Source organism: Psammomys obesus, unplaced genomic scaffold (assembly GCF_907164565.1).
Source record: "Psammomys obesus unplaced genomic scaffold, mPsaObe1.curated_primary_1811, whole genome shotgun sequence".
Taxonomy (NCBI): domain Eukaryota; kingdom Metazoa; phylum Chordata; class Mammalia; order Rodentia; family Muridae; genus Psammomys; species Psammomys obesus.
This window is the reverse complement of record NW_026596147.1, coordinates 8,658,759-8,674,191: the sequence shown is the minus strand read 5'-3', so window position 1 is coordinate 8,674,191 and position 15,433 is coordinate 8,658,759. Positions and strand designations below refer to the sequence as shown.

The 15,433-nt window shown below is 41.3% G+C and overlaps 1 protein-coding gene across 1 annotated transcript in view; it reads left to right on the top strand.

Annotated features, from left to right (window-relative positions):
- The window catches only part of Tenm3 (teneurin transmembrane protein 3), a 436,338-nt gene that overhangs the window by 374,449 nt on the left and 46,456 nt on the right, over nucleotides 1-15,433 (top strand). Inside the window, exons 17-19 of the mRNA XM_055593562.1 lie at nucleotides 547-690; nucleotides 4,812-5,061; nucleotides 5,718-5,738. Of these exons, the coding sequence (XP_055449537.1) occupies nucleotides 547-690; nucleotides 4,812-5,061; nucleotides 5,718-5,738 (415 nt within the window). The remainder of the gene's footprint in view (nucleotides 1-546; nucleotides 691-4,811; nucleotides 5,062-5,717; nucleotides 5,739-15,433) is intronic.

The following is a 15,433-nucleotide window of genomic DNA, read 5'->3' as shown; positions in this document are numbered from 1 at the left end:
TTTTTTTTTTTTTTTTTTTTTTGTTCTCTAGAATTGATATCCAATTTGATTTGAATTCGTTCTCACTAATCAGAGAGTTAACAATCCTTGGTTCATTGTAAACTCTGAAGTCTTAATTATGAATTGGTGTTTACAATTAATGTATAAATACTTACCATAAATATTTTCCATAATGAACGTTCTTAAGAACTAAACCATTTGGATTATTTATATAACATATTTTTAGTTGGTCTAATCAAAATTTGCTAACTTACTCTTTATAATTATTTAACGAGTTTCTCAATTTAGGCCTAATATTCTTCTAAGAATCCCTTGTAAGAAGGATGGGGGGGGGGCTTGTTTTCTATTAAATCAGTATAAGATAACATTTGGGGATGCCCGTTTTTAATGTTTCGTACGGTCAGATCTCCCTACACAAAAACAAACGGCTCACGCAGTAAGTGGAGCTTTGAACTTAGATCACAATTGTGAACTTCCCTAAGTCATAGAATTGCTTTCTTTCCCTGTACGGTTGAGAGGATGACCTACGATTCCTTTTGCCTGCAGTGTCAGTTGGCTATGAATATGAGTCGTGCTTGGACCTGACTCTGTGGGAAAAGAGGACCGCCATTTTGCAGGGCTACGAGTTGGACGCTTCCAACATGGGTGGATGGACGCTGGATAAGCATCACGTACTGGATGTCCAGAACGGTGAGTAGGCTCTTGCTTGCTGGTCACGTTGCCCAGCCTCTTTCCGATGATGCTGCCGCAGCTTCTTATCCTCGGAGCCCTGTAGGGTTGGAATTAGTAAAACAAAATGACGGTAAAGAGATAGTTTGAAGACCATAAAAGCCTTGGAATCACATAATTCTCTTAGTGGATTTTTAAAATGCGCCTGTGTTTACTATTACAGTAATTTCCCCATTAGTGTTGGTGAGATCACTATGTCTGTGTGTGTGCCTAATCTCCACAGAAGTGTGTGCAAAAACAATTAAAAAGGGGGTGGGGAGAGGCTTTAGAAAGAGTCACCAAAACTGGATGCAAGGTGATTTACTGTAGGCCAAGATAAAAATCCATGTGACTTTACCAAGAGATTTACAGTAGGTTCTTGACTCTTAGGCAGTTAGTCAGTTCCACGTGTGTAGCTGTGTTTCCCCCAAGTTCTGTTTAGTCTGTATTGAAAAAGAAAAGGAAAAAAAAAAAAAAACAACAAACCTCTTACTCAAAAATACTGTATCTTGATTTTGTGAATATTAGGGGAAATATAAATGAATAATTTGAGAGGGGAAAAAAGCTAGCATACTACTTCTAGCAGGCCTGAGAATATGATATGAAATGTGCTCTGGAGAAATACATTTTGGACATCGCAAATACATGCCCTGTGCAGTGGGAACCATTTTCTCATGTACAGAATAGCTCCGATGGGAAGGAATTCTGTTGACTCAACTGTTTTTTCTAACACTCTGTTCACATGCTTGTCCACACATTGGAGCCTTCTCAGACTGAGAAGTCTCCGCCCCCCTTCTATGAATAGCTCGAGAAGGTGGCCATGTTTGCTGAGTAGCAATCCTTCTGACTCTTTGGAAGACTTGGAATGTTAAAATTGAGACTGTCACACAATAAAATGCTCGTGATTGATGGTTGCTTTTGGAATGATGTTTCTTTGAGGTTTGATCTATCTTTAAAAATAAGAGTATTAGAACGCACGTATCTTGGCTTCATGAGTATACTGACTCGAAAGTAGTTTCCAAGTCAGTATTTGAGAATGCTGATGCCTGACCTTAAGGGGATAAAGAAGGGTAAAGAGTGGATCACTGTGGAAGAAAAATGAAACAGAAGTACTCCTCTTGCCCTTCCTGGCTTGTGGAAGTGTTTAGCTCTCTTCCTTTCCCATGTGTCCTGGTCATCACTTTATATTCTGGAAGGTTGGGAACAGAGCTCATTTCAGGCCCACTCACTATAAATGTGTGGGTGTAGCTCAGGTGGGAAGGTGCTTGCCTAGCGTGCACAAAGCCCCAAGTTTTAGCCACATCAACACATGTATAAGCTTGGTAGCACATACCTTCAATCTCGTTCTTGGGAAGAGGTGAAGGCAAAAGGATCAGAGGTTCAAGAGCATCCTTGGCTACACAGCTTGGCACTGTATAGAAAACTTGAAAAAGAAGAGGAGGAGGAAGTGAAGAAGAAGAGGAGGAGGAGGAGAAGGAGGAGAAGGAGGAGAAGGAGGAGGAAACGGGACTCCTGCCTAAGGCAAACACTCCATATGTTATCTTCAAGCTTCCCTTGAATCATCAGTGTTGTTTGAAGCAGTGGTCATCTTAATCTGTTGATCTTTCCAAATGCACAGGCATGTGTCAACCCTGCTTGTAGCTGCTCCTGATTAAATTATTTAAAATTATATTTCATACCTTTTCTATGTATTTCCATATTTCTGCATTTCCTGCATGTGTCCTTCACAAACAAACCTCAGGGGAACACTGTTCTAGGTATGTGTTTAGTTAGGATGCAAATCCAGTGTAAAATTCATAACCAGTTAGCAACAGGATTTCTCCGGGGGACTGTAAAGGAATGGAGAGGAGGTAGGCAGCAAACCCCAGAAGGACTCCTATAATTCACCACTTTTGGGGTACTCAGTCATAGCATTCAGAAAGATTAGGCAGTGTGTAGATAATGTGTGGGGGTTAAATAATATAATCATACATAGACACACATTCTAAGTAAGAATAATATGTAGGTTTTTCTTTATTAAAACTCCAGGTCAGATTTGAAACCTGAACTGCCAAAAAGTCTGTCTTTCAAAAAAAACAAAACAAAACAACAACAAAAAAAAACTGTTGTTATAAAATACGTTACTTTAAAATGTGAGGTCGCCTAAGCTCCATGGTGGACTGATTGGAGTTTCAGATTGTATTCAAGAACGGTTTGACAAGTAGTGACTTTCCAAAGCGACATGTGTCTAATTGAATAAACAAAATGACGTGTGACGGCGACAAGCCGGACGAGCGACAGACGTAGAGAAGTCGGAGACGGCGATGTAGGAGGCGATGGCTGTTGGTTCAGGCGTCCCGGAACAGGGAGACGAAGGCTGTAAGGCCGACCGTTCTGCTGTCCTGTGATGGGGGGGGGGGGGCGTGTGAAGGGCCAGTCATTCGAAGCGATGGCATAACCCCGACGCAGGAGAGCAGCCCACTGACGAGCACGGCTCTTCTGATAAAAATTGCAGAACCAGCTCTCTCAGGAAATTATACCTCCATAATTGTCAAATAATGTAATCACAGAGAGAAGAAATCTTAGGTAGCATCCGTGTCCTCTTTGAATATTCAAGGCAAAAAAAGCATTGCATCTCTTGTTGTGATCCAGACTTATTCAAATTATTTTCCCTTAAATTTGAATAAACCTGTTTTATCATTCCTGATTTCTTTATGTAAATTGGCCATGATTATTACATCACCCAAATAGCAAGGCATTAAAAAAAAAAGTAATCATAAAATGCACCTAAAATGTTCTGAGCTATAAGGGGAATGTAATTATTCTGATCACTTCTTCACTTTCAAATTATCCCAAAGTGGAGGAAAAATCATGGTCTCGAGTTTTCTGTTTGTGCTCTGGCAAGATTATTCTTTAACGGTCTATCTGCTAAGAAGTACCGTCATTAGCTCTGAGAACTACTTTGAAGTATAGAAAGCCCAATAAATACAATATACACCGCTCTAAAGCCAATGCACTGAGTGCTTTATACAGATAATAATACACCGAGGAGTGCTGTAAAATATACATGGGGCGGGAGCAGCCGACACACCAGTGGGTGACAGACCCACGCCATTGTTACATGGGGTCACAGCGAAGAGAACCAAAATTACGTCTCAGCTCAAACCTAGGTTCTTACTAGGAAAATATTGGGAATCTTTGCTCTCCCATTTTCAGTGAAGGCCATCAAGGAACAGACTGGCATTTTTTGTCTTTGTAAAATTATTGGCTCTTCTCCGGCCTTGAGGCAGAGGGTAGTTTGGATAACAAATTGGCCTTCTGCGTCAGTTTCATTGTGTTTGGCATTTTAAATAATTGTATGTATGTGTATTCTGTGTACATACATGTATATATTTACATCAGATGAGTGTGAAGCAAGACTAGCCCTTGACATTAGGGTGGAGTTAAAAATAGGCCAGGGGGTGTGGCTCGGTGGTAGGTTGTGCTCTTACTGTCGGAAGACCTGTAAACAAACACCTTCTAACTCTGTATTCCTTAAAGCATTTTTAGCTTTTTTTAAAAAAAACAAAAACAAAAACCCAGGGTAAATTTATAAGAAACATATTCCCAGGGTACATTTTTATTAATCAGGTTAATATATAATATTTTCCACATTGATTAACAATTAGGCAAACTTTCCCTTCCCTGAAGAATATTGTATAGAGCATGGTTCTCAAACTCGGCTGCACATAAAGACCACCTGGAGACTTTTTAAAAATCTAAATGCTAAGCCTGCACCCAGACCAATTAAATCAGAATCCCCTGGGGTAAGGACCTGCCATCGGTATTTTTTTTACGGCACTCCAGACTGTTCCACTGTGCGTAGCCAAGATTGAGAATCACTGGTGTTAAGAATTTGTTTTTTTTTTTTAAATTCATCCTCTTAGTCCTTTGTTCCTCTCACTGTTTTTTTTCAAATCGTAACAAACAGTACTTTTTAAATAGACCCTATGTGATTTGTTATGTGAAGTCTTATAAATAGATGTCTTTCCGTAAGAACTCCAAAGTTTCCAGTTCTCAATCTAGGTCGTGTTTGCCTTGCATCATTCATTTCCATCATAAGAAGATGATGTGCTTTCTTCCAGGTATACTGTACAAGGGCAATGGGGAAAATCAGTTCATCTCCCAGCAGCCTCCGGTGGTCAGTAGCATCATGGGCAATGGTCGGAGGCGTAGCATCTCATGCCCAAGTTGCAATGGCCAAGCTGATGGAAACAAGCTGCTGGCACCAGTGGCGCTAGCCTGTGGGATCGACGGCAGTCTATACGTAGGGGATTTCAACTATGTCCGACGGATATTCCCTTCTGGGAACGTGACCAGTGTTTTAGAGCTAAGGTATGTCTTTCCTCTACTGGGGGCTTTAATCAAAAGCGAACATACCCTTAAAAATGAAGTTGGCTGTGATATGCTGATTTATTTATTTAAACATACACCCCGCAGAAGTTTAAAACTCACCCTAGAAAGAACTTAGTTTTTAACTAGAGCTAGGGGGTCATCCATATATAGTGTTATTAAGTGTGTGAAAGAGTAGGAAGTTGCCTGATATGGAAAATACCTTATTCCAGTGATTTTTCTGTGAACTGAAAGGTAAAAGTGTATTTTTGTTAATCACTTAAATTTTCCTTAGGATAAATACAGGACGTCATCTTACATTCTACAGCGGTTGAGAAGGAGGCCTAAGCTGTTTTCTCTAGAACCAAGATGTGATAGTAAATGGACAAGAATACTGGCCGTTCAGTTGGGTCAACCCATCCATTGGCCGTAATGCAGATAGTAAAAAGTGTCATTATCTTGCTTCCTTTCAAGTGTGATGATCAAAATCAACCAGTTTGATAAGAATTTTGCCTACAGAGTTCATTGCCAGTGTTTTCTCAGCTTAAATTGAAATATTCCACACAAGTAATTAAACCCCCAATATTGATCTCGTTATATTTCAGAAGACTTTTCTAACTCTGCTTTTCTTTACCTTTCTTTTATCTGCTTCCACCAAGAAATAAAGATTTTAGACATAGGTAAGCACCTGCTTAAAGGTTATTGCATATTTTCCAATGTCCTTTTTATGTTTCAATGTGACTCTCTGAAATTGTTTTTTAATAACATCATCTTGAGAGGAAACTTGGAATCACAAAACATCTAAGGAATTAAAACTGCTTAATTGGACAATTACATAACTAAATGCAAAATACATTGTGTGATAGAATTTTAGAAATATTTTCAAGTTGGTTCATTAAAAAAAAAATCTGTCACAAAGAATTCTAATGTGCAGTTATGATTTATGTAACCTGAGCCTTATGAAACAGAACCAAAATTGAAACATGGTAAAGTTTAAGGAGATAGTGTAGTTTGACCAGTATCCAGGACAGAGCCTGTCTTATTAGGCACAAAGCTATTTTGGTTTGGGGAGCTATGAAAATAATCTGGTAAATGTTTGTTTGTTTGTTTGTTTGTTTGTTTTTGTTCTTTTGAGACAGGGTTTCTCTCTGTAACCCTGGCTGTCCTAGAACTCGCTTTGTAGATCAGGCTGACCTCGAACTCAGAGATTCACCTGCCTCTGTGTGCTGAGTGCTGGGATTAAAGGCCTGTGCCACCACTTCCTGGCAATATTTTTTTAATGTATGTATCTATCTGATCAATATGATCATAGTGGTAGGGACCCCTACTGAACTTGGAGAGGATCCTCCTCTGTAACATCCTCTAGGTTTATCTCTGCCTGTGATTTCTCCTTTGCCAAATTGAAGAGTTACTAGGTTCAAGAAGTAGTATTTTTGGTGCCATTGTTATGAAGGAAAAGACTTTCTTTAAAGCTAAAGAATATAGAGCACCGCCAACCCAAAAGCTTTTCGTATTCTGTTGATAGGTATGCTTGCCTGAAGAAGTTACGTTCAATAAAGCCTTGTCAGGAGAGTTTTCTAACAGCCGTTCTTTAAAGACAGAAAATAAGGAGGAGGAGGGGAGAGGAGGAGGAGGACCTGCTTTAAATAAAAACTAGTGAAAAGCAAGGGTTAGACATGCCATATCTAGTTTGGCCATTGAAATATCTAATGTGGTAATATATTAAAAAGACTGATATTTTATGTCAGATATCTTAGATGAGTAAGTCAATATAGCTCACTGAAGCTGTTGTAGAGATTGACAGCTAGCAAAAAGCGGAATCCTACTGACAGATGTGTAACTGTTGCAGTTCAGAATACCCAGGCACGGTCCCAGGACCCTTCCCTAAGATTCTGCATTGATCTTATCCTTACAACTAATGGTTCAGTCACATGCTAAAGATTAACGCTAAATCTCCCCGAAACACTGAGCATACTTTGAAAGGCCCCAACAGAATATCAACACTTTTCTGCTTGTTTTCTTGGTAGCTATGGAGAAAAGTAGAAAGACAGAAAGGCATGCAAACCAGCCCCATGTGAAAATGCTGTAGGCAACAGAGAAAAGATGATGAAAGCCTACCTTTTAACAAGCTGGCCTGTTAGATGCCAGGCATTGTGCCAGATACTTTCTTGTATGTTATTAGAGAGCCACACAGCCATCCCACAGGTTACACATGAGGTAATGGGAGTTGGAAGACATTACATCTCATCCCAAGATACACAACTAAGAAACATGAAACAGAAGTTTGAGCCGTACCTCTCATTTTTCATATGTTCACCATGGCTAGGATTCTATAGGGAGATTTTCTAGAAATGAAAAAAAAAAAAAAACATGACTAGAATTGTTTCACAGTCACTTGGCAAGTTCTTTACAACCATCATTTCTGGGGGAAAAAAAATCTGTGGTTGGAACTGTGCTGTAGAATATGAAGTCAGTATACAGTAGCACGTGGTATTTGTCAGTGACACTGCAGTGCCTCTCTGCTGGTCCTCTGTCGCTTTCCTCTGTGTGTCGTTCTGTCCATATTTGAGCTTCTGTGTTTCCTTTCTGTGCCACCTGGGCAGGATATACTATTTGGGTTGTGAATTGATACTCACGAGCATTAAAATTAACAGTGTTAAGTGATTGGTCTCCATGTGCCAGACACTTGGATGAATGGCAGTCCAAGACAAAGCTCTCAGAAAGTCACATATAATAACAAACTAGACATAAGTCACCAACTGACATCATCAGCATGATTTTTTTTTTGAGACATCATGCATACAGCTGTCCCATGAAGATGTTTCTTGGAGGAAGAGAGAACTGGGAGATACCAGCCTAGTAAGGAAGTTTCCAGAAAGGGTTGATATTTGAGCTAGATTTAGAAATTAAATCTGCTTGATCGGAACAGCAGGAAGAAAGACATTTGTGGGACCAAAAAAAAATTAATAGGGGATCTTTTTCTGTCTGCCGCCTAAGATAAAGTAAGGTAAGCAGCATATTCCAAGAGTAACCAGACCTACCCAAATAAAGCAGGGACGTGTGGGTAACAGAGAGACCCACACAACGTTGAAGCCAGTTAGAGTCAGCTAGCCGAGGGCTGCTTTGAGCTCAATGAAAAAAAATGACTCAGAGTGGAGAAATATTTTAGTGTCATAAACAAGCAGCATGTTCAAAGTGGCCTGGGAGGGATATTAATGTGCTTGATAAGATCACTTAGAGAGTTCATTCACCAGAGCATGAGAGTTGGCATACCTAAAAGAGGAAGTTTAGCAGGGAGCATCCAGTAGGAAGCCAGGCAGTGTAGAAACTGTGCCTTCTGTGTAGTTAGAAAGGTGCAGAGCAGGCCTTGCCCGGTGGCGCATGCCTCTGATCCCAGCGCTTGGAAGGATGAGGCACCTGGATTGGATTGCTGCAGGCTTACAGCCTACAGAGCGAGTAGAAAAAAAGAAAGGCAAAAAATTTACAAAGTGTTTGAGCGCCATTCATCAAACAGATAATGACATCATCGATAAAATTAATGCTTCTGTGCGTTTAATAACTATCTAAATTGATGTGGCAGAAATAAAAATATTGAAATCCATTAGAGCTTCCTCGCTTAGCTTTTTAAACACTGGAATTGTTTCCAAGCCCAGTGACACAGGCCTGTAATCCTACCTACTTAGGAGGCTGAATCAGGAACAGCAAAAGTTCAAGGTCAGCCTATGTAAGTTAGTGAGACCCTCTCAAAATGAAAAGTGGATGAAAGTCATGAGTTGTGGCTCATATAAGCCCAGCATGTAGAAGGTCCTCATCTCATACAAGAAGAAGTTTTTCAAAGGAAAGAATGGCAGAAGGAAGGAAGTGGAAAACCTGCAGAAGCATCCCCTTTTTTGCTAGCCTCGCTTTCAGGATAGCCCCCCTTCTCTGCACGGCAGGGCAGTTGTGAGTGAATCAGGAACATCAGCAGGAAGAAAGGAAATCACAAAATGTGACTCATTCTACATATAGGAATGGCATTGTCGAACGTGGATGATTCGGTAAATACAGAATATCTGCTTCTGGTCTGCTTCTCGTGTCTCACATACCATGAGCTGTCATTAACGATACTAATGGAAACAAAATAAAAATATTGGCCATGAATGTTAAGACATCATCTTATTATTTAAAGATTCAAATAGGATGCCATTATACGAGGTCACTAAGTACTGCACAAATATTCTGTAAAATAAAATTCCTTAGTTATATTGAGTTATACTCACTTATTTAATTTTTTACTTAAGTGGTAGCACTAAGATGATTGTAAAAATGGGTTTCTGTTTGACGTTCTAAATCTCCCCCTCTGATGTTTATTACTTTGCTAACAGACCCCTTTAGTAAGATAGCAAATTTTAGCTAACCCCTGTTCAAATTCCTTAAATTCCAAATTAAAAACCTTAAATTAATTCATTAAGACCAGCCAAGGGGCATTTAAACATATAGGACTTACACAAAATAAATCAACTTTTTAAATTTTATATTACCAATTAAAGGATCAAAGACAATCTCTATCGTAAGTCTTATGAGTTTGAATTAATTAAATTTTCGATATAAAATTATCAAAACTTGAGTCAGCAGTTCTTACTGGTTTAATAGAAAGACCATCTCACAGTCCCTGTTTGCAGTCATCTACAAAGTCTTTTGGTTACCGTAAAGTAGGCAGTTCTGCTTTAATACGAAAATAGAATTTGTTCTGCTGCCTCTTCTAATGCTTTGTGCACTCAGAGCTGTGGCACGGTCTCCACGTGCAAAGATAAAAGTGTTGATAGCGCGTGTTCTCTGTGCTGCTCTCTGCAAGTGTCTCTCGTCTAAGACAGCCCAACTATGAGAAAATAAGTGAGTGTAACCGGCCCGCGCTTGCCTCCAGATCTGTGTCCAATTGACAAGGCTATAGGGAAGATGTCTTGATAACTGTCATCTGGGTCATCCTGGACGAGTTAGGAATGAAGGCGCAGCATTCAAAAGACATCGCTTGAGCTCACTTCCTGGCTTTTGCCTCTGTTCGTCCCAGTTGACATTTTAAACCCTGCTGGAACAGCAAAATCAGATAGTCAGTCTCAGACAGTCAATCCCACAGAGATGCTCGGGGCTTCTGTCCCCAAAACACGCCTGCGCCCTATGGCAATTGCTTGCAGTTATCCTGACCTCCGGTTACACCCTAGACCCGGGTCTCATCAGAAGCCCACCACCCTTCCGTAGGGACACACCAACCCCTCGATGACCATTAGGTCATCAGAATGCAGGTTCTAGCACACCGTCAGGGAACTCTGCAAGCATACAAGTATATGATCCCGGGTCAAACTCCTCCTGTGTGTGTGATTCAGAATGCCACTGTCAACTAAAAGTTCTCCAAACTCACTTTTGTCCTTTTTTTTTTTTTTTTGGGGGGGGGGGGGTTAATTTTATTTTATTTCTAGAAATTTAGACACGAGTGCTATTATTTACATCATTTCTACTTCTTCCGCTTGCCAGTCCTGTGCCCCTCCCCCGCAAATGTGTGACTTCTTGGTTATTGTTACATGCGTGCATGCATGTATGCGTGTGCATACCAGTGAGTCCATACAGTGTTGCTTATCCGTACATGTGCTTAGGGCGGACCACTTGGGATTAGATAAGCTGTCAGAAAGCTCATCTCTGAAGAAAACTGAGAGAATATTCATATTCTATCCGCCTCTCTTTTTCTGTCTGTCTGTCTCAGCAGCTGTTGGTTGTCAGTAACTCTTTATCTAGGTGTGGGACCTTGTAAAAGTTCTTCCATCCATGTCAGCATGTCAACTAACAAGGAGCATATTTGTCCCGTTTTGAAGCTCTGTAGAGATGTCTGCCACCTATGTGAGACTCAAGCTGTCCTTTGCCACCCAAGACTGCCCCTCCTCTCCTGGACCATGAGCGGTTCCACATTGCTCTGGACGACAGAATTGTGCGCACATTGAGGCCTTTCACTGACCAAATTTTGTAAAGCTATGTTGCTTGGCTTGAAAGTGTCTGTGTCTTCAGGACACTGATGCAAACTCAGTCCCAGCACAATAAAGGCAGGTGGAGAGTGAGTTTGAAGCCAGAGTAGGCTACACTGTGAGCTCAAGGCTAGCCTAGGTTATATGATGAGACCCTGTCTCAACAGAAAAGGGAAAAATGAAGCCCCTGTGTGCCGAGGAAGGAAGGAGATACATTACTCAGCAGATCTAACCCCATCCCCTCAATTTGATCTCATTACCAACCAACTGGATAATCCTGGTACCAGCCAAAGAGCCCAGTTTATGGCTTGATTGTATTGGTTTTGCACCAAGAAATCTCATGCCCCATGGTTAAAGAGTGGGCTGCCAACTCTCAGGTAGCCAAAATCTAATGTATCAAAATGAAGGATATGATTACAAAATATACATGGTTCATGTAACTTTGTTCTTGAAACAGTTTAGTAGACACTTTTTTTTTGGTAAAGATAACTTACTTTTTTAATTTTATACTAGTTTATTTATTTTACATCCCAAGGGTGCCCCCTTCCTCCCCTCCTCCTAGTCCCCCATTTCCCCTCCTCCCTTCCCCTCTCTCTTTTTCCCCAGAAAAGGGGAGCCTCCATCCACCCCTTCACCATATTAACCCTCCCCAGCACATCAAGTCACATCAGGACTGAGCATATCTTCATCCGCAGAGGCCAGGCAAGTCAGTCCTGCCAGAGGGAAGTGATCCAAAAGCAGACAATAGGGTCCATGTTAGAAAGAGCCCCTCCTCCACTCACCAGGTGCCCCACCTGAAGACCACGCCCCGCTTTGGCTACATGTGTGCCAGGGGCCTAGGTCCAGAACATGCATGTTCCTTGGTTGGTCTCAGTCTCTGTCAGCCCTGTTCATTGTCTGGGTTAGTTGTCTCTGTTGGTCTTATGAGGTCCCCTCCAGGTCCTTCCATCTTTCCCCCAACACTTGCACCGAGAGTTTCGTCCCATGCTTGGCTGCAAGTCCCAACATCTGTGTTGATCTGCTGTTGGCTGGAGCCTCCCAGATGACAGTCAAGTTAGGCTCCTGTTCACTGAAAGCACTTATAAGTGGATATTAGTCCTCTAGTACAGGATAAACATACTACAATCCACAGACCCAAAGAAGCTAAATGACAAGGAGGGCCCAAGGGAGGGTACCGGAATGTCACTCAGAAGGGGAAATAGAATAGACAGGGGAAGTGGATGAAGAGAGGAAACTGGGAAGGAAGTGGAATGGGGGCCGGGAAACAAGGGTTGGGATCATAAGTGGGGAGAATTGGGGTTGGGAGGTGAGAGGGCTGAGAACAAGAAAGGAAATTGGGGAGAAACGTCTCTTGGTCAAGCTGGAGGCCTGCTACAGGATAGGCTCCTGGGAGGATGTGGGTGTGATTCTAGATGAGACTCCTAATGTGGGGAGAGGACCTTGAAGACTGAAGTGACCACCTCCTAGCCAGGCAGGAGTAGTGGAAGGAGGGGATCAACAACCCACCAACAAAACCTGTGAACCAAAAACTGCCCTGACTGCAAGACATGCAGGGATAATGAGGGAACAAAAATAGAGGGAACGTCCAAACAAGAATTCGCCCCGAGACCCACCCTACTATAGAGAGCCAGCCCCTGACACTAATAATGATACTCTGCTGTCCTTTCAGTCGATATCTTAAGATGAGCCTGAACATTGCTCTGATACTTTAGTGGATTCCAAATTGTTGATTTGCCAGAAGAAATAAGCAAGTGTGTATCTATTCCTACTCTGAGACTTTTTCCTTCTAACATTTTCAGGAAGCAAGTCAGGCCTTACAGTATTATGAACGACATTTTGAAACATCACAGCAGACAGGACAAGAACAAATATTAAGACTAGTTGATTCTTGCTGAATATGCTCTATGGTTATAGCTTCTACCATGCTAGTGAGAAACACTAGCAAACACCACTAGTAGGATAACTGGTAGTTATTGTGAGAAAAGCTTCTTACATTAAAGTACACACATTCCCCACTTACTAAAAAAGAAAATGCACAAGACTAGAGATGGCACAATGAGTAAGCCTACTTACTTACTATAAAAGCAAGAGAGCCTGGGTCCGCACCTCCAGCACTCACGTGAAAGCTGGGCACATTTGCACATGCCTGTCTGTACCTCTAGTGTTGCGGGCAGAGGCAGGTGAATCCGGACCTGCCTAGTCAGCTATTTTGCTGACTTTAAAAGCTCCCAATTCCGTCAGATCCCCTTCTCAAAACATAAGAAGGACAACAATAGAGGAAGGCAGAAACATCAGTACACATACTTGCACGCACACGCATATACCACACGCAAATATGCAAAAAAAAAAAACAAATAAAAATTAAAAAGAACATTAAGAGAGTAAGAATTACCTCATTACAGTATAACAATTATTAATAGCTCTGCTGTACCCTCATTAAAATTAAAATGTTCACTTCGCGCTTATGTTACACGTTTTTAATATTTTTTGAGATTATAATATCATTTCACTTATCCTTTCTGTTATGGTAAGTTAAAAAAATGGTTAGTAATGTTCATTATCAAAACCAATAATTATTGCGGCAGTATTCTCTAACCTGCTATTATAATCTCTAAAAGGCACAGACACTTGTTAGATTTTGGATAAGCCTTATCTAAGGTGGGGTGAAAAGGTAGGTCCACCTCAGCTATCTCGTTATCTCCCAGCCTCTGTCCCATGCCGTCTGCTTTAATCATTTCTCCCTGAGCTACTTCCCGTCCACAATCCCAAAACACTTGCTTATGCTCTACACCTGGGCCACTCTCTCAATGCAGAACTTCAGGGTTCCTCCTCCCAGCCCACATGGTTCTTTACCTATCCCCCCATGGGGACTCTGTCCCCCCTTTCTCTCCTCGGTACCTGTCTCCTCCCATGATCCTTCTGTCCTCCAAGCCCTCGAACCTTAGCTCTGTCCCTCACTTCTGCCCTGCCCAGGTGTAGGCCTTTTATTCAGCCAATCAGGAAAGCGAGGTTACACAGCAATACTTTAGGTATGCGATAGTTTGCTTGTGAAAGACAGCAAGCAGACCTCAGGACCAACATAGTTAATGATCATATACAAAGCACCAGACCATGCTGTTTAACCTTTCCAACTTCCACACTCCAATGAATTTCCCCCTTGCTCTCCTTCAAATCCATGACCTCTTTTTCTTTACTTGCTAGTGCTGGTGGCGGTGGTGGTGGTGGTGGTGGTGTGTGTATGTTTGTGTGTGTGACCAACTGATGGCTCTCTCTTTGGGAAGACTATTTCTCTCACTCTCAGTGTTTCTTAGTAGCCTGTAGTTCTTTTGTCGGGTTGATGCCTTATAAGCTTTCCCTCTTCTCTGTTAGCATGTTCAGATCATGTTTAGGTAGCCATGTTGATTAGACCTCATGCATGCAGTAACTATGATGTTTCTCTTAGGAGATACAACCTCACAGATATTCACATACAAAGTAAATGTAGATAAGTGTATAACTTTTTGTGTGTCTGACTGAAGAGATGTGAGGCGAGAGAGAGAGAATATAAAACCAAGCTTGTTGTCCAAAGATATATGTTATTTGCCATCCTCATTGAAACACCAAATCATTTAAACTATTTTCAGTCTTTTCCAGAAGACCATATTTGCACACTCCTAAGAAACTGGTTTTCAGAGATTGCCTTCTACGTTTGAATAGATTGTGTCATGTATTCCCATAGTTCTGAACAGATATTGAACTAGTACCATTTGCTTTTCTGGATTGTGACAGAGCAACTAAGATGGACATAATATACCTGCGGGGGCTGGGTTTTGTTTGTTATGGTTTTGTAATAAAAGCAAAGCAATAGTTTCTGACAATAGTCATGACATTGGTCACAGATTAAGTTAATGGAGAATGTGCAGGAGAGGTCTTTCTGTAGAATAAATGTCATCTGTCCATCGGGCAAAAAAATATAGAGAACTTGCTTCTTTGTGTTTCGGCTCCAGCATGTTGCCTCCAAAGATGGCTGTTTTTAAAAATGTCTATTGGTGGGGGCTGGAGGCATGGCTCCACAGTTAGGAAGACCTTTATTTGAGTCCTCAGCTTCACGGCAGCTCCAGCTGTCTGGAACTCCAGTTCCAGGGGATCTGATGCCCTCCTCTGGCCTCCTTTGCTATCAGGCATGCACATGATATACACACATACACACACACACACACACACACACACACAAACACAAACACACACATACACACACAGGCAAAACATCCATACCCGTAAAAAGTAAAAAAATAATAATAAATTACATTCAAAATAATGGCTGTCAGTCAGTTGTCGAGTCCTCAACATCAAGCTAGAAAGAAAAATAACACGACTCAAAAGTACCTCATGTCAGAGACTTGCTA